General features: G+C 42.2%; 1 protein-coding gene across 1 annotated transcript; it reads left to right on the top strand.

Annotated features, from left to right (window-relative positions):
- The first annotated feature begins 787 nt into the window (after positions 1 to 787).
- On the top strand, positions 788 to 16403 carry SERPINB5 (serpin family B member 5). The gene is made up of 6 exons (XM_065399887.1): positions 788 to 961; positions 6671 to 6808; positions 9661 to 9778; positions 11524 to 11666; positions 13814 to 13981; positions 16011 to 16403. Exons 1-6 carry the CDS (start codon positions 788 to 790, stop codon positions 16401 to 16403), a joined length of 1134 nt encoding a protein of 377 aa, XP_065255959.1.
- The last annotated feature ends 2488 nt before the right edge of the window (positions 16404 to 18891 follow it).

Raw genomic sequence — 18891 nt, 5'->3', positions numbered from 1 at the left:
ATCTGTTCCCAATAACTTGACAGTCTACAAGATCAAAATGTTCCCAAACACTTTCATATCAAGGACCACATTTTAATACAAAGATTGTCTCATGGACAATCTCTTCCTGATTTCACAAATCACCTAAACATCCCTGTGGCAATGGCAGTAATTGCTTACATATAAAAATCGTAGGAAAGCAATTGCAATGTAAACAGTTGGAAATGATAAGTCAGCACAATAGCTGGGATTTCCATAGGAACCTAAGGGAGTTTGGTACCCAACTCCCATTGAATTTCAAAGGGATTTAGTCTCAAAAGGATACAACATGAACTTAACTCATTTAGGCTTCTTTGAAAATCCCAGCCTACAGGACCAGCCTGCTCTTTGCTGAGCACTAGTGAGGGGGCCACCAGTCACCATCTGGGAATGGGAACTTCTGCTCTAGAAGATCAACATGCACAAAAATTCATCGTAGGCTTTGATGGAACAGTTCATTGTGAACCAAGAGTCACAAAGGTCAATGAAACAAACAAAGGGGTGTTTCAGTGTCAGGGGTACCTCGAGCACAGGAGAGGTACCTTTTAAATCTGTGTAGTTTAATTGTATACATCAAAAATAGATTAAATACAGATTTGGCCCTTTGTGCCTCAACATGCACTGTTTTATCTTGATCTGGCCAAACTTCCCCCGCTTCCTGCTGGTGTTATGATGAACAAATCAGTGTTGCACCCCAGAAATCTTTACAGCATGAGCAAGTGGTAGATTTTTTAGTTACCTTGGTCTTATTTTTTTCTGTTTCAGGAAAATGGCTATCGATGCTCTGCGTCTAGCAAACACTGCCTTTGCAGTTGATATGTTCAAAAAATTGTGTGAGAAGGACAAAACAGCCAATATTGTTTTTGCTCCACTGTGTACTTCAACTTCTCTGGCTCTGGCATATAAAGCTACCAAAGGTGACACTGCAACCCAAATGATAAAGGTGAGCCGCTACCTTCACTTTTAGGTACAAAAGTATGCAACTGGCTATTATAGACTATGTATTTACTTATTCTTTTTAAAGTTGAACTCCCCTGCTAGGTAATAGTATACAGTAAAAGCTCTTCCAACATGTGTATGTGTGGGAAAGGGTATGGTTTAGGTCAGGGGTCGGCAACCTTTCAGAAGCGGGGTGCCGAGTCTTCATTTATTCACTCTAATTTAAGGCTTTGTGTGCCAGTAATACATTTTAACGTTTTTAGAAGGTCTCTTTCTCTAAGTCTATAATATATAACTAAACTATTGTTGTATGTAAAGTAAATAAGGTTTTTTAAATGTTTAAGAAGCTTCATTTAAAATTAAATTAAAATGCAGAGCCCCCCAGACCGGTGGCCAGGACCCGGGCAGTGTGAGTGCCACTGAAAATCAGCTCACGTGCCGCCTTTGGCACGTGTGCCATAGGTTGCCTATCCCTGGTTTAGGTGATACCATGGTCTATTGCACCAAGGCTTGCATCTCTTTCAGACCAGGGTTTACTCCTGGGGGAATTCTGTGCCAAAAATTTAAAATTTTGTACTCAAAAAATAAAAATTCTGTGTACAATATTTTAAAATTCTGCAAAATTCTGCATATGTTATTTGTCAAAATAACACGTTATTATGCTAGTTTCAATTATTTTGTAATTTAAAAATACCTGTCAGCAACTATGTCTATGCAGACAACAAAAAAAGGTTCAGGAAATGTTTTTTTGACAAATAGATTCCTTACTAGACATAGTAATACAGAACTCTGAGTAATAATTCATTTAAACTAAAATACAAAACCATATTTTCACCCAACCCCTCAGAAGGAGTGCAAAGCCTTGGGGGAAATCAGGGTTAATGGAGGAGCTTAGGGAGAGGAAAATAATTGCTGGGAAGGAGGCTGGGTGTGAACTTGGAGAGTTGTTGGGTGTGGGTGGAAGAAGTATGGAACAAATTTTTGGCGGGGGGGAGGGATTGTTAGGGAGCCTTCACCATGCAGACTCTGGCTGACGCCTTGGGACAAAGTGGGGATTTCCCCCTTGTTATGTTGTAGGTGAGTCTAGCTGTTTTGCATGAATACGGTGTGTGCCTCAGTTTCCCTGTGTGCTGCACCAATACCTTGGTGGTGGGAATAGGGGTGTGTGACTTTGGCTGAGACCTCTGGGGCAGGTGAGGCTGCTCCAGCTGCCTGCACATATGCTATGACTGGTGCCCTTCGTAACCTGAGACCCAGGATGGGGATACAACCCGGTGACGACCAGGTGTCTCTTTGCCCGGGGTACGAGACAAAGACAAGGAGGAGCTACGTGGGTGTTGGAGGTTGGGTCACTGGAAGCTGGGTAGTCTGCTTGGGGGGACTGAAAGAGGGGGAGTCCAGGGCTTCTGGCCCAGAACTCCCAAAGATGGACTTGGCTGAAAGTCACCGATTTCTTTGCTAACAAGTTCTGTTCTACGCTGTGTTCCTGTCAACTAATAAATCTTCTGTTTTACTGGTTGGCTGAGAGTCATGTCTGACTGCGGAGTTGGGGTGCAGGGCCCTCTGGCTTCCCCAGGAGACCTGCCTGGGTGGACTCGCTGTGGGAAGCGCATGGTGTGGAAGGGGTTGCTGAATGCTCTGAGGTCAGATCCAGGAAGGTTGAAGCTGTGTAAGCCTCTTGCCCTGGCAACAGTATGCTCAGAGGGGGGAAGATGCTAAACCAGAGTCCTGACTGGCCTCATACAAAGTAGTTCCAGAGCATTGCCTGAGGACTCCGTGACACCCCCCCAGCCTCTCTCATTCAGTCAGGCACATCTGCCCCTGTCTCCATGTGTTCCTGCACCATCCATCGCAGGGATCGGCAACCTTTGGCAGGTGGCCCGTCAGGGAAATCCGCTGGGATGGTTTGTTTACCTGCAGCGTCTCCAGGTTGGGCCAATTGCAGCTCCCATTGGTCACAGTTCGCCATTCCAGGCCAATGGGGGCTGCAGGAAGCGGTGTGGGCCAAGGGTTGTGCTGGCCACCACAGCACAACCCTTGGCCCACCATCTCAGCCCGCCAGCAGATTTCCCTGATGGGCCACGTGCCAAAGGTTGCCGATCCTTGATCCATCGCCATGTGTCCTTGCATCCTCACTCAGCCACCGCTCTTCCCCCCCATCTCCATGTATCCCTTTATCCCCCTCTCCACTGTCCCCATGTGTCCCTGAACCCCCACTCAGCCACCCTCTCCTCCTGTCCCCATGTGGCCCTGCATCCCCTCCTTCCATGTGGTCCTGTACTTCAGTCAGCCAGCCCCATCCCCCGTCCCCATGTATCCCTTGACTCTCTCCCCCGTCACCATTTGTCCCTGTGTCCCCAGTCAGCCACCCCTCCCTCCATCCCCATGTGGCCTGGAACTCCCACTCAGCCATGCCCCTCCCCTCATGTGGCGCTGCACCTGCTCCCCCCAACCCCATGTGGCTGTTCACCCCCTCTCAGCCATCCACTATCCCCATGCATTCCTGTATCCCCTCCCCATCCCTGCACCCCCACTCCCATTCAGCCCCTGCCCCAGTCTGTCCCCCCCACTAGCCCTTTTGAACCCAATTCTGTGACCCCCCCAGCAGTTCCATGCTGTCTGTCCCCATATATACCGTGCCTCCTGACCTGCCCCCGTGGACAGGATGCTGTGAGCAAGGCAGCGTTTTTCTCTTCTTTATCCATAGCTGGGGCTGCTCACACCTGGGAGCAGTTGCTATATTCTGGCAGCCCCTGGTGGGCAAAAGGAGTAACTGTATCACCTTTCCAGCAGAATGTATTTTCTATTTAAAAAAAAAAAATTCTTGAATTCTGTGTATGTGCAGTGGTGCAGAATTCCCCCAGGAGTACCAGGGTTCCACTGTGGTTTACTGCACAATTGAGACCACTGAACTTTCTGGAGAATGGCTTTTCATTACAGCACAATTCAGCATGATTGGCAATGCCTACTCAGGATAGGCCTGGTGTTTTAACAGCAGGGTGTGTTGCAGGGATGTCTAGGGAAACATGCATAAAACAAATTTTGCCAAAATCCATTAGTAGTACAGTAGAATCTCAGAGTTACGAACACCTTGGGAACAGAGATTGTTCATAACTCTGAAATGTTCGTAAATGAACAAAACATTATGGTTGTTCTTTCAAAAGTTTACAACTGAACATTGACTTAATACAGCTTTGAAACTTTACTATGCAGAAGAAAAATTATGCTTTTAACTGTCTTAATATAAAGGAAACAAGCACAGAAACAGTTTCCTTGCCTTGTCAAACCTTTTTTTTTTTTAAACTTTCCCTTTATTGTTTTAGTAGTTTACGTTTAACACAGAACTGTACAGTATTTGCTTCCCCCTCCCTCCCCCCTTTTTTTGGTCCCTGCTGCTTTGCTCTGATTGTACACTTCCGGTTCCAAATGAAGTGTGTGGTTGACCGGTCAGTTCATACTCTGGTATTCATAACTCTGAGGTTCTACTGTAAAAGTACTTAATTCCATTGGCAATAAAATTCACCCTTTCCCCTGAAAGTAGTCGAGAGGCTTAATGCAGTAGAACAAGCAGTGATGGCCCATGTGGACACAGCTACAGTGCACTGAAAGGTATGTAGTGTACTTTGATGTACTGGTAGTGCCCTGTAGCAGTGTCCACCCTGGGTGCTACTATGTGGCAAACTAGTGTGCCGTAGACCCTTCCTTGCCAGGTGCCAGTGTCCCCTAAGGGTACGTCTACACTTACCTCCGGGTCCGACGGCAGGCAATCGATGTTCTGGGATCGATTTATCGCGTCTTGTCTAGACGCGATAAATCGATCCCGGATCGATCCCGGAAGTGCTCGCCGTCGACGCCGGTACTCCAGCTCGGCGAGAGGAGTACGCGGCATCGACGGGGGAGCCTGCCTGCAGCGTCTGGACCCGCGGTAAGTTCGGACTAAGGTACTTCGAATTCAGCTACGTTATTAACGTAGCTGAATTTGCGTACCTTAGTCCGAAGTGGGGGGGTAGTGTGGACCAGGCCTAAGATAAGCGCTGATATAGCTCTGGAAGTATTGCTGATGTGCAAACTGCTGAAGAGTCTCCCCCTGCTGGATAACTAACAGGGCTGCAGCTTTACTAACTGCTTCATGTATGCTGTAATTGCCATACAGATGTATTTCCCATGCTTAAACAATAGCAATCAAGATGTGGGACTCTTCATGAGGAGATAATGGGTGAGGCTTGGCCAAGACAATTTTGCTATGGTTACAAAGACAAACTGGAAAGAAGATAACATAGTCTTGGAGCTTTTCTTTTTTCTGTAGGGGATACGCGTCTCCTTGGTATTTACACAACATCTCTATGAAGATAATACCCTATATATTAGCCAGTCAAATTTCTGGAATCATCCTTGAACATTTCAGCAACCATTTTGTGTGCTTATACCTGCTGAGGAGGGGCACTTAAAGGGTTACACTTGCAGGGAAATAAATAAGGTGGTGGGAGACATAGCGTATACACACTGGCAGTGAATGGATTACATCTACAGGGGAAGGAATGATGTGGGGAAGGGGCAATTACACTCTACTATTCCCTGTGCCTCATTTCAGGAACTTGAAATAGACACTGTAATGACCAGTGGGGAGTTGATGAGAGCTGGGCGGGGCTTTTTATTTAAAGCAGTGTGACAAACTTAATGGTATTGATTAGTTTAAATTTAGAAGGCGATCTTCAAATTGAAACTGCTAGAAATTCTCCTCCCACTGTCCAAAAGCGAAAATCAGCACTTACATTTAAAGGGGTAGCAGTATAGTCAATTCTCAGGATTTCATTGTGACTTTCGTAATATTTGGTGATTTTCTTAAAGCCCTGGCTTTTAAAGGAAGGTGATTAGTAAAAAGCCCCACTGCTTACATTAAAAAGAAGGTTTCTAGCCATCATAGTTGCTGAGAAAAGCATAAAATGGTGATCGGAGTGTACCTGAAAGGCTCAGAAACCAGAAGACAATTAAAAAGAATCCAACACTTTTTTTAAAAAAAATCTCATGACCTTTTGGAACCTGACTCATGATTTTTGAATGCTTGGGCTTTGCATTCTGAGTTAGCTACCCAATCATCAGCTGTATTTTTCATGTCACTGTAGCTGCTGGCATCTGATTACTCTTTAAGCAATTCTGCTTCCGCTCCCCCTTCACCCCCAAATAGTTTATATACCACTGTGTTGTTTAAAAACTGCTCTTCCCTGTTCACTAATTCTTTGGGAGGTGTAAATGCATAAGAAGTTTGAACTACTGATATTTCCTTACCTTAAAGTTATAATTCAATAAAGCGTCTGTAATTTGCTTCAAATTTTTAAAAAGTTTCAGCTGTCCTGATCCTAAGAATGATGTTTTCTCAAGCTACAAGAGGTTACTCAAAGTTTTTTTTGGAGGGATTGGAATTTGTGGACACAGTGACAGCCCAATGCTGAAAAGACAAACTTGATTAGCATCACTTGCATGAGTAGTCCTATTGATTTCAGTGGGACTATTTCCACAAATAACATTGCAGGCACAGGACTTTAGCTTTATGTGAGATTTGCAGACTGGGCTTATAAGGGGAGAAAGAAGCTTTGTTACCATTGTAAATATAAGGAGCAATGACAGTGGCCAAATACTAGTACTGTTTTTTACTGAACAGCTAGGGATTTTAAGCCAAGAAAGACGCATAATATCTTAACATGTTCATTAACAGGCACTCCATTTAGAAGACGTCAAAGATGTTTTGTTTGGGTTCCAAACAGTAACGTCTGATGTTTCCAAACTCAGCTCTTTCTTTTCATTGAAAATGGTCAAACGGCTCTATGTAGAAAAGTCTCTGAACCCCACCACGGTAAGTAGTTAAGGAATACATTTGATAGGCTGCTTGGCCAATATATTGACTGGCTATACAGGCCTTATGGTTATTTTAACATAATAGACTGTCTGTTTGGATGTTACTGTGTTGGCCTCAGAATTAAAATGTCTTTATCCACTTAAACTGCATTTGTTTCTAAAAAATTTTTTAATCAAGCCAACTTATCAAAATGCCTAGCTTACCGTCAACACTAAACAAGTTACTAATAATCAAAAATCTCTCCCTTTTCATGCTATTCTAGTAACTTTAGAAAGTAAGCCCCCTTACTTAAAATTGATATAATGGTAGTTTACTAATTTCCGTCTAGCTATACATTAGCATGGACTGTTGAAATAAAAAACAAAGTTACAAAGTCAAGTGCTCAGAAATTACAAAATGCCAGAATTAAAGTTGTCCATGCTGCCTTAACTCTGCCTCCTTGTGCACAATCATTATGATAGTCTTTAAATATATGATCACATCTAATTTTTTCCCTTCCCTGGGTCTCCCTTTCCCATCAAACACAAATGACTTTTCTGTGCCTTGAAGACCCTGCACAACATAGCAACAGTATTAATCAGCTTTAAAATGTTACTGTCTGAAATTGTTTTACTTAGGACAGGGATTCTCAACCTTTTTCTTTCTGAGGCCCTCCCAACATGCTATAAAAACTCCACATCCCACCTGGGCCACAACAAATGGTTTCCTGCATATTAGAGCAAGGGCTGGCGTTAGGGGGTAGCAAGCAGGGCAATTGCCTGGGGCCCACAGCACAGGAGCCCCAGTGAAGCTACATTGCTCAGGCTTCAGCTTCAGCCCCAGGTGGCTGGTCTCAGGGACCTGGGCTTCAGCCCTATGTGGTTGGGCTTTGGCTTTCTGCCTTGGGCCCCAGTGAATCTAATGCTGGCCCTGCTTAGAGACCCCCCAGAAACCTGCTCGCTGCCCCCCAGGGGGCCCAGACCCCTAATTGAGAACCACTGACCTAGGAGACTGTAATCATCTAAAGATAGCTAAAAATCTATTTCTCTGTTTTTCCAGGCGATTCTGTGTAGTATCAGTTTCACTGTTTCCCCTATAGAGTCAGTTTCACTTTTTTGTTATGGGTCATTTTCCTTGTGATTGTAAAACCACAATAATTAGAATGGGGAGCCCGGGGCAGTCTGTTACCTGAAACTATTTTTTACTCACATCTGGAAACTGACTTAATATCAAGTTAGTGTCACTTTAAATTAAGAAAAACAAGACCAAAGAAAAAAGTTCTCTTCCCCCCAACAATTACTCTATAGCTTCCACCAATTACAATTTCTTTTCCCTAATATCAGGCTTGAAGTTTTCAAGTACAAGACATGCTTAAATTTTAATTTAAAGTATTGAGTGGTTAGTGGAAGCTAAATAAAAGTCTCTTGTGATATACTTATTTGACAATGTTTCCATCTAATAACACATATTACTACTAAACAAATAGGGTTTAGTAGTAATATGTGTTATTAGATGGAAACATTGTCAAATAAGTAGCACCATCAATTAAGTAATGTACAATGTAGAATGTTAAAATTTTCTTGTAATTTTACCTTAAAAAAAGTTAAAAAACAAAAAAAGAGATTGAAAAAGTTAAGTTTCTAGTAGCAGCATTAACACTTCTGCATTGCACATTCGGTGTGATTTTATGCTAAGTCTTTTATGATGAACAGCGATATAAATTATATATATTAAGCTACACATGTTTATCCAGACAAACAGGAGCTGAATTACCACATGCAATACCGGTACATCAACATTAAATCTGGAACCTTAATTTAGGCATTTCCTGATTTTTGGAGACTTCCACTGTGCAATTAACTTTGCATTAACAGGGTTTATTTGCATTTAATGTGCCAGACTTTTTTAAAAAGGAAAATCATTAAGGCAGCATCAACTCTCAGAATAACCTCATATGATTAAGATGGTTAAGAACCTTTTCTGCTAACTTAAACATTTATGTCAGGATAAGAATGTCGGCTTCCTTACAGCTGCATAAATATTTAAACAACCTGAAATCTTTACAGTAAAAAGGCTTTAAGGCACAATAGGCATTTATGCTGGGTTAAAGATTTATGTCACCTCAAGTTCTTCCAATCTCAAACTCATGAGTCCAAAGGTGGTGTGTAAGTGTGCCCCTAATTCACACACACACACACACATACACACACACACACACACACACATATATTATGATTATGTATGTCAGGTTTGGAAGCTCAGCTGTTTTTTCATTTGTGTGGGAAAAAACCAAGTATGACAATTAAAAAGAAAGGAAAGTGATTGTTTGCTTTTTCAACTTGCAGCACTCAAAAATGGCTGAAGAGATTTCATTCAAAATTAAAAACAAAACAAAACAAAAACCAACAACAACACTCCTTTGGACAGAGCTCAAGCACGGAAAATTTCAGCCCAAAAGCTGATTTTTTTCAGAAAGCTAAAATCCAGTGAAAACAAAGATATAATCATGTAAACTGTTTTTCAGCCTTATTTTAGTGGCGGCCTAATAGCATCCATTAAACTCTTCAAATATATTGTCAGGATGTTTAGGATGTAGATTGTGTGAATAGTCTATTTTTACCAATCATTTGCAACAGGAAGACTATGCATGTTGTGTCATTTTATCATCTCAAATTGTGGTAAGATAGGCACTTTTTAAAGGCCATAGGTCAATTTATTCCCTCATGTAATACAATTGAATCTTGACTCCTGTTGAACCTCTGAGCTGATGACATTCACAGGATCTCTTTGTGTCGAATGAACCCATGTGGTAGGAATATTAAATCAGTGGGATTGCACCCAGGATGTATTTGACTCTTTGTGTCTTTCAGGAGTTTATCAATGCCACCAAGAGACCATTTCCATCTGAACTGGAACTAGTAGACTTCAAAGAAAAAACGGAGGAAACCAGGCAGCAGATCAACAAATCTGTTTCGGAGCTAACCGATGGCAAGTATAGTTTAATCCAGGAGACCCTACTTAACGTCTCTGAAGAGAAATGAGAATTCTGGTCCCTTGTGACATTTTTTGCTAACATTTTCAGACATAAATATGTAGTGAAAGAAATGGGAACATGCTTTTTTAGTGTGATCCTTAAGATTAACGATGTTAAATATATTCTGACATAGAAAAGATGCAGTAGTGAAACTGAACTAAGGACTAGATTGTGAAAGCCTTCCTTATCCTGGTGAGTAGTTACACTTGACTTCAATGGGTCAATTTGAGAATAATTGCTCTTTGATGTAAGGGGTTCATATTCGGGCCTAAACAAACATTCAAAGGACCGTATTAATAATTTTAATCCAATATCTGACCTGCTTTAAAGTTGTATGCTAATGGCAAATGTTCCCCAGATTCCAAATTTTGTGGGTTTTCCCCCCCAATTAATTTCATATAGGCCATTCATTCCTTGGCCTGTTTGCTGACATAAAGGTGCCAAATGGTGGTGATATTTCCTTATCTGGATTTGTCTTTATGTAATAATTGGACTGAGATCACTTACTCATATCAAATAGGCCACCAAACAGCTGTCAGAAGTTAATGATGTTTTGGACAGCACCAATGGATACCAGATTTGAATCAGTGACCAGGAGACTAAGGGTCCCAGGACAGAGTGTGCAGAATTCCTTAGAGGGGTTGCATTCCCAGCTCTTGCCAGCCTGCTGCTGAGTTTAGTAGCACAGGGCTTGATAGCACTGTTTATTTACTGAGCACTCACAGGATTTCTTGGTCACTAGTACCCCCAGTGGTAGGACTATGAAATTAGATATACATGATTCAGATTTTCATTCTTCCAGAACTGGCACAGGTGGGATTGTGCAGGTAGCTTGTACTGCCTATTTTGTGCCTAAGTCTGTGCATAAAGAAAAGTTATGAGTCTAGAATGCTGTCAATCCAGTTCCTTTCGTGACATTGCTAAAATTTTAGAGTGTCTGGAAAACAACAAAAATACCTTTCTATGACTTTAAAGCGTACCATACAGTACTCGGTAGCGTGCTATAACTGAAACAGCACTTCTTGCTTTTTCCCATTCGTCTGATACCGTCTCAATCTGAAATTAGCAGCAACTAGCTTTGAACTTTGCCTTTTGCTCCCTAAATTACAAACTGTATCTCATAGAAACTTGCTATAGAAGCCTGCAGCTCTCTAGCCATTACCTTTCTGTATCTAGTGTCTGAATGGCTGCAGCTCTCTCATAATAGCACTTGCTATTTACCCTGACCACAATGGATCAAATTCATTAAAATCCATTACTTCCAAGGCAGTTACACCAAAGATGAATTTGGTCTACAGTCCTTAAAATATTCCTTGTAAAAATGTAACCAACTATAAAAATAAAATAACCATCTGTAACTATTTCACTAAAAATGAAAGATCAATAGCTTTTAAGAATTTTTTTTATTATAATATACCCAATATAGGAAAAATCATCTGGATTCCAACACCACATAAAACACAAAATAAATATTTTACATCATTTGGAAGTTCAGGTCCCCCCCCCCCTCCCCCGAGTTAGGCTACAAATACTAAAAATCACAAGTAGGGTGTCTCCCTCTTGAATTAAATTTCCTCATCTGTGAGTACAGTATCTAGCCAACCCTAGTATTGTAACCTGGCAGAGTAATCAACGATTCGAACAACAATATTGCTGTATTCTATTAATGACGTGCTTTTTTAAAAAAACATGTGCACAGGTAAAATGGAGAACATTTTGAATGAGGGGAGTATAAATGACCAGACTAAGATCCTCCTGGTTAACACAGCTTATTTTGTAACAAACTGGATGAAGAAGTTCCCAGAGGCACAAATCAAAGAATGTCCTTTTAAAATCAACAAGGTATGTTTAAAAAAGGCATTTAAATTATCCTGTTTCAAAGTACGTAAACGTTTGGAAGAATTGAAATAGAAATCTTCAGTATTACTAGGCTGTTATGGAGCTCTCTACTGAGACTTGTCGTTTTGTGGCTTGGGTGCCTTGAACTGGTTAACATTTTAATGTGTTGGTGGTTTTATATAAACCTTTCAAAGACCCCCACCTCATCAGTTTCTATGATCTGAAGAAAAATTACCATATATATTTTTCTCTATGCTGTGAAGTTTACTACACCACATGTTCTCAACCTTTTTCTTTCTGAGCACCCCCCCCCCCAACATGCTATAAAAACTCCACATCCCACCAGTGCCCCAACAACTCTTTTTCTGCATATAAAAGCCAGGGCTGGCGTTAGAAGGTAGCGAGCAGGGCAATTGCCTGGGGACCCACAAAGCTAAGTTGCTCAGGCTTTGGCTTCAGCCCCAGTAGCAGGGCTCAGGGCCCCGGGCTTCAGCCCTGCATGGCTTTATGCCCAGGACCTCAGTGAGTCTAACACTGGCCCTGCTTGGAGGACCCCTGAAACCTGCTTGCTGCCCCCCAGGGGGCCCCAGACCCCCGGTTGAGAACCGCTGTACTACACTATGACTAGAGTGTCATTGACAGAAAGAGTGACCATTAACTGCCATTATGTGAGTGAGGGAGAAGTGCAATCTCACAGGTAACTGCACCCCAGAGATTGTAACCAATACCAGAAACTGCATCCTAAACAAAAGAGATAGCCAGTGCAGGGCACAGAATATTGGTGTTATACACTCAGAATGGCTCCCCAGCTCGAGACAAATCACTGCACTAGCTGAAGACTTCAGATACCCTTGAAGTAACCTCAAGTAGCTCACATTGCAGAAAGCTAGTCTAGAAGTTACAGAACAGTAGATCACTGTGGTGGGATTTGTGTCAAAGAGAATGGTCACAGCCTGGGGCCATGCAGAGACTGAAAAAAGTACAACACACTACAACTAACTCCTGATGATCCATAGACATCAACGACTCCATCATAACCCAGAGACTGTTAACAGCACTGGCGAAGGCTAGTCGCACCTCCCAGAGAAGGCATACTCACAGTTCCCGCCCATTCCTCAGTCTAAATGCTTCCCCCTACCCATCAGCAACACTTCCATTTTATCGGAGTGGAGACACTAAGCCGGTGTTTTCAAGGGAAAGCACAGACAACAGTGTCTGGGTTCAGCCAGGAGGTGGTGCAAAGCTATCTAGATCTTCATGCTAGAGCTTTGGAGCACCTATCTGAAGGTCATCTACAAACTAGGAACATTTCAGGCCACAGTATTTCACTATGTCATCTAGTGAAATAGCATGTCCTTGGCTTGTGTAACATGGACCATTATTTTCTTACTGGGTCAATGATATGTTGGTCCAGCTCAGAATCAGTTAATAGTTTTGTTTGACAGTAGTCAAAATGTTAATGACAGGAAACATTTGGCTGTATCATATGATTGGACCCCAAAAGTTCCTTTCAGACTAATATTAAAACAGTTTATGGAAACAAGTATCAGAGGGGTAGCCATGTTAGTCTGTATCCACAAAAACAACGAGGAGTCCGGTGGCACCTTAAAGACTAACAGATTTATTTGGGCATAAGCTTTCATGGGTAAAAAAACCATTTTTCCCATGCATTCCTCCGAGTTTATGGAAAATGTAAGATTCTTTATAAAAAAAGAGGCACTCTTATAGCTTTCCACTTGTAGCAGAGTTGTTGCCAATTTTTTGCTACCCCATCCTGATTATGTTGTACCTCAGCCATTGGCATATCTTCGGTGCTTTAGGCTGACTGATATTGCAATGCCCTTTAGATGTTATACATTGTAATTTACAGTGAAACTGGTACCAGAGGCCACCCATCTGCGGCAACCTCCTGTCTTCAGAAACCTCCCCAAAGTGTCCCCCAGTGTATTAAGTAGAAAGCCATTTCCACCCATGTTTGTCATTCTGGAATGAGGCCAGACAGGTTTCACTGTATATGAAGGCAAACAAATGCCCCAGTCCAAAGAAATGATGCATAGGTACAACTCTCACCCAAGCACACATACTTGCCTTCCTTCCATCCCATTTGTGAAAGAAAGGGGCTGCCAAGTTGTACCCTGTATGTTTTACAGACTGAAACAAAACCAGTGCAAATGATGAACCTGGAAGCTACGTTTTGCCTGGGCTACGTAAAGGAATTAAAAATAGCCATCCTTGAGCTCCCTTGCCTCAACAAGCACATGAGCATGCTCATTCTGCTACCAAAAGAGATTGAGGATGATACCACTGGCTTGGAACAGGTAAGAGAAATAGACAAGGTTTAAATGTTGTTTCCAAGGGAAGCATTCCATTTACAATAATTCTGCCTCTAAGGTATATTTTCTGTATTATTCTCAAGTTACTAAGAAGGGAACAGGATATTGGTTCCTTAGGAGTTAACTGTCTCCTGCTTCTCTGCACCTGATGTCCTGTTTGTGAAATTGCATTTCCACCTCAGCTAAAGGAAATCACTTGGAGTGCTGTGTCTAGAACCAAGTGCTTTTGTAGAGTCCACTAAGTGCCTCACCGCATCTTTAGGCACCTAAATACCTTTAAAAATCTGGCCCAGAGATCTAGTTTCCATGTTAATGTATGTGTAGCCTGGTGATTATAGCAAAGCACTTAGGCCCAGATCTACAAAGGTACTTATGCTTCTAACTTTCACTGAAGTTAAAATTTGCAGTGTATTTGTAGCCATGTTGGACCCAGGAGGTTAGAGAGACAAGGTGGGTGAGGTAATCTTTTATCAGACCAACTTCTGTTGGTGAAAGAGACAAGCTTTAGAACTTACTCAGAGTTCTCAAAGTTTGTCTCTTTCACCAACAGAAGTTGGTCCAATAAAAGATATTACCTCACCCAACCTGTCTCGCTATTGAAATAGAGGGTTGTTAGAACCTAACTATCTTTGTGGGCATTACAGTCGTGATTATTGGGTTCTCTTATCAGCTCTGACCTGAACTTGTTCAAAAGTAAAAAAAACAAGTCACTTCACTTTTCATGCCTCAGTCTCCCTCATTTGTCAAAGGGTATATACTAGTGCAGGGATCGGCAACCTTTGGGACTTGGCCCGCCAGGGTAAGCCCCCTGGTAGGCTGGGCCGGTTTGTTTACCTGCCGCTTCTGCAGGTTTGGCTGATCGTGGCTCCCACTGGCCGCGGTTCCCCGCTCCAGGCCAATGGGGGCTGCAGGCCGAGGGATGTGCTGGCCACTGCTTCCCGCAGCCCCCATTGGCCTGGAGTGGCGAACCGCGGCCAGTTCACAGTTCAGACATTAAGGGTCAAGGAACCCCACTTACCTCTGTGCTACTCACTGTGAGTAAGGATCTCAGAATCTGGCCCTAATTGTGTTAGCACTAGCATAAGCACATGCAGTTTTGTGGGTACTATCATTTATACATGGAAGTTGTATTCAGATCATGAGACATCCTTTAATTCAAGTTCGAGATGGATTCCAATGAAATCACCTGCTCTGCACACCCCTCAGACTTTGGGCCAAATAAATTTCTGGAAACAAACACTGACTAGATTAGGGTGACCAGATAGCAAGTGTGAAAAACTGGGACAGGGGGTGGGGGGAAATAGGAGCCCATATTAAAAAAAGCCCCAAATATTGGGACTATCCCTATAAAATTGGGACATCTGGTCACCCTAATCTAGATCCAGATCAGAATTTTGAAGCTTGAGTCTGTTGTCTAGTTCAAATGAACATAAGAACATAAGAATGGCCATACTGGATCAGACCAAAGGTCCATCCAGCCCAGTATCCTGTCTTCTGACAGTGGCCAATGCCACATTTCAGAGGGAATGAACAGAACAGGTAATCATCAAGTGATCCATCTCCTGTCACCCATTCCCAGCTTCTGGCAAACAGAGGCTAGTAATTCCATTGCTCGTGGGCATGGGAATCAAGAGGCCTTGGCTCACATACCAGCTTTGCTTTTTCACTTGCTATGTGGCCTTGGGCAAATCACTTAAGCTGTCCTTCACAATTTCCTTGAGGTACCTACCTCAGAGGGCTATTGTGATGATTACTCACACAGTACTTGTAATGTGCTAAGGACCAGATTATACTCATTTAATGGAGTTACTATAGAAACCTACACCAGTGAGTTAAACCAGAGTTATATCAATGGAACTGAAAGCACCATTTACCCTTAGGCATGATAATTACTATATATCAAGGGCAAGTTTAAGTCCCTTATCTTTGGTTTTTGAAGTGAGGAGGACAGCGGGGAGTGTCTTTTTTCCCCTTAAACTGACCATTAATATGCTCCCTTGCCTTATTCTTTCAGCTTGAACAGGCCCTCACTCCTGAGACGTTAGTACAGTGGACCAATCCCAGCGTGATGGCCAATACCAAAGTGAACGTGTTTCTTCCCAAATTTAAGGTGGAAGGGGATTATGATCTGAAGCCTGTTCTGGAAAGCTTGGGGATGACAGATATTTTTAATGAGAATGTAGCAGACTTCTCTGAAATGTCTGAGACTAAGGGCGTGGTTTTGTCACAGATCACCCATAGAGTCTCTCTGGAAGTAAATGAAGAAGGTGCTGAATTGAGAGAGGTACCAGGATATCGGATCCTGCAACACAAAGATGAATTTAAAGCTGACCATCCATTTATCTTCTTGTTTAGGCATAACAAAACCCGCAACATTATTCTTTCTGGCAGATTCTGTTCTCCTTAAATAGGGCATATCTACTGAGAAAAGCAGAATCCATTTGTTGTGATTCATATTTCTGTAAAGCTTTGCATCCTGAGTACCACCACTGAAAGGTAATCTAAGATGTTCATATATCAAACAGGCAGCACCACATACTTTTCACATGCAGCAGTCATATAAAATGATGCAATTTAACTCCTTTTGTTTCACTCACCTAGAATAAGGAATTTAGCACCACACAGGAACGCTCATGTGTTTCATCAGGAAATACCCCATCTCCAGCAACAAACAAACATTCATGTTTCTCTGATGCATTTCATTTTCTAAAAGAAAATTAAATCAAAGTCCATTTTCCTGGAGGAAGGTGAATTGGAATTGGTGAGGGATCTGGAATTTCATAATGAAAGCTGGCTCAGTTTTCTATAAATTTACCTTGTGCTTGTCCAGAATCTTTCCAAAGTGTAATCCTACTTCCAAAAAAAAAAAAAAAAGTATTTTGACATTTGGGATAGCTTTGATCCTTCGGTTGACTGTGCACTGGCACAGTGGTGTGCTTGAGTGGAGCGTTATTGGCTTCAGTGAGACTCCATTCGGGTTGAGCAGTGTGTCTACACTGTCTGTTGGAGGACTGGGGCTGCCATCTGTAACATGGAGTTAACAATTCTTATTCACGTTCATAAACTGCAGCGATATCTAGGGAAGAAATGCGCTAGATAATAAAATAATTAATGATAATACTTACAGTTGTGACCGTAAGCGCCAGATCCTCAGCTGGCAACCTCAGTGGAGCTATGTTACTTTATACTAGCGGAGGATCTGGCCCCAGTAGCTTGGAAATTCCCTAATGATGCCCCTTAAATGATGAAATCAAGTTGGCAGTGTAAGTTAGCTAAGTGGCAGTGGGGTAGTGGTAAAAAAAGAAGTGGGTAAATTAACCTAGACTGAACTCTATATTCCCCGAATGAGAAGTGGGTAAACTCAGTTTACCCTCGACTACACTACTGCTCAGTGGCAGTTCCAGCTATGAAGAGCCTATGTTGTGTATATTCTGAAAATGAAAACTGGAAATACTGAATGTACCAAACATTTGCTATGGAGCGAGAACTGCCACACGTCTCAGGCTTGTGTTGCCCTATCATTTCTGACTTCAGAATAGTCGTTAAAGACGATCCCCGCAATGAATGTGATGTGTAAAAAGGAAATCCAAACATTAACATGGATTAGATTAATATATTTAATTCCTGATGCAAGAATGGAAAAAATGATATTTTTTTATGAACAGGGGCTTCAAGCGAAACATAACAGCACTGTAAGTAGGTTTAATTTCTGGCTAAGGTCTTCCTGCTGCATGTGTTCAGTATTGGTTTACCTTATACCATTCAGAATAAAGCATTATAAAAAGAAGTGTGTGTCGTCTACTTTTAAACTGTTGTTCAAAGGCCAAAAATTGGTTTCTGTTATATTCATGCCCACCCTTTAATCCTGTACTATCGATATTACAGACAGATAGGATCTAGACACACTTTGGATTTATTTTTTTGTTAAAAAAATTGTTGTGTGGTCAAAACAGCAGATGAGAAAAGTGGTTACTGCATCTCCAAATATTGATTAAGTTTTTTTAAGATATTGAGCTAAAGAAGGTTATGTGATGAATCGATGACTGATGGGGAGAGATACACAATTAAAATGGTTGGTTAAATAGTGCATCTCTTCCAGCTGTTCACATCAAATGTAAACTGGAGCTTTATTTGGAGTTCTGCATTTTTCTAGGAATGAGTTTTCAGCAAAATGCCTGCAAAGCCTCCAAACAGGGCCGGCTCTTGGTTTTTTGCCGCCCTAAGCAAAAAAAACCCAAAAAACTGGAGTGCCGCCCCTTGAGAAGTGCTTGGGACGCTGGTGCCTGGAGCCAGCTCTGTCTCCAGAGTCAGTATGTTGCAATTGGTCCTTGTCTTCTGATAGATTGTGGGGTTCTGAAAATTCACCTCAGCCTCTGAGCCAAGATAACAGACCTAACATTTCTGGATCATCCTGGGAACCAATATATCAGCAGTTCAAAAACTGCAGTAAGTCCAAACAGATGTGAACATTACAGGCAAGAGACTTCTTTTGGTACTCCTGAACTGAAAACAAAGCCAAAGGGGATTCCCAAAGCCCCTCTCAGTGGGAATGCATGTGACTCAGGCTATGTCTACACTACCACTTATGTTGGTATAATTTATGTCACTCAGGGGTGTGAATAAGCCCCCCCGAGTGACTTAAGTTACACCAACCTAAGCTCCAATGTGGGCAGTGCTATGTTGGAGGGAGAGCTTCTCATTGGGGATAACGGGAGATCCCTCTCCTGTTAGCTTAGAGCAGCTCCATTACAGAGCTTACAGCAGTGCATAGGTGCAGCTGTGCCATTGTAAGCTCTCTAGTGTAGCCATGGCCTCAGAAAATATAGGCATCTACCTTCCAGAAACAATATTCTGCAACACAGGGGAAAACCCTGGGTCTAGTGCAGGGGTTGGCA

This window comes from Emys orbicularis, chromosome 2 (assembly GCF_028017835.1).
Source record: "Emys orbicularis isolate rEmyOrb1 chromosome 2, rEmyOrb1.hap1, whole genome shotgun sequence".
Lineage (NCBI taxonomy): Eukaryota > Metazoa > Chordata > Testudines > Emydidae > Emys > Emys orbicularis.
This window is presented reverse-complemented; position numbering and strand designations above follow the sequence as displayed.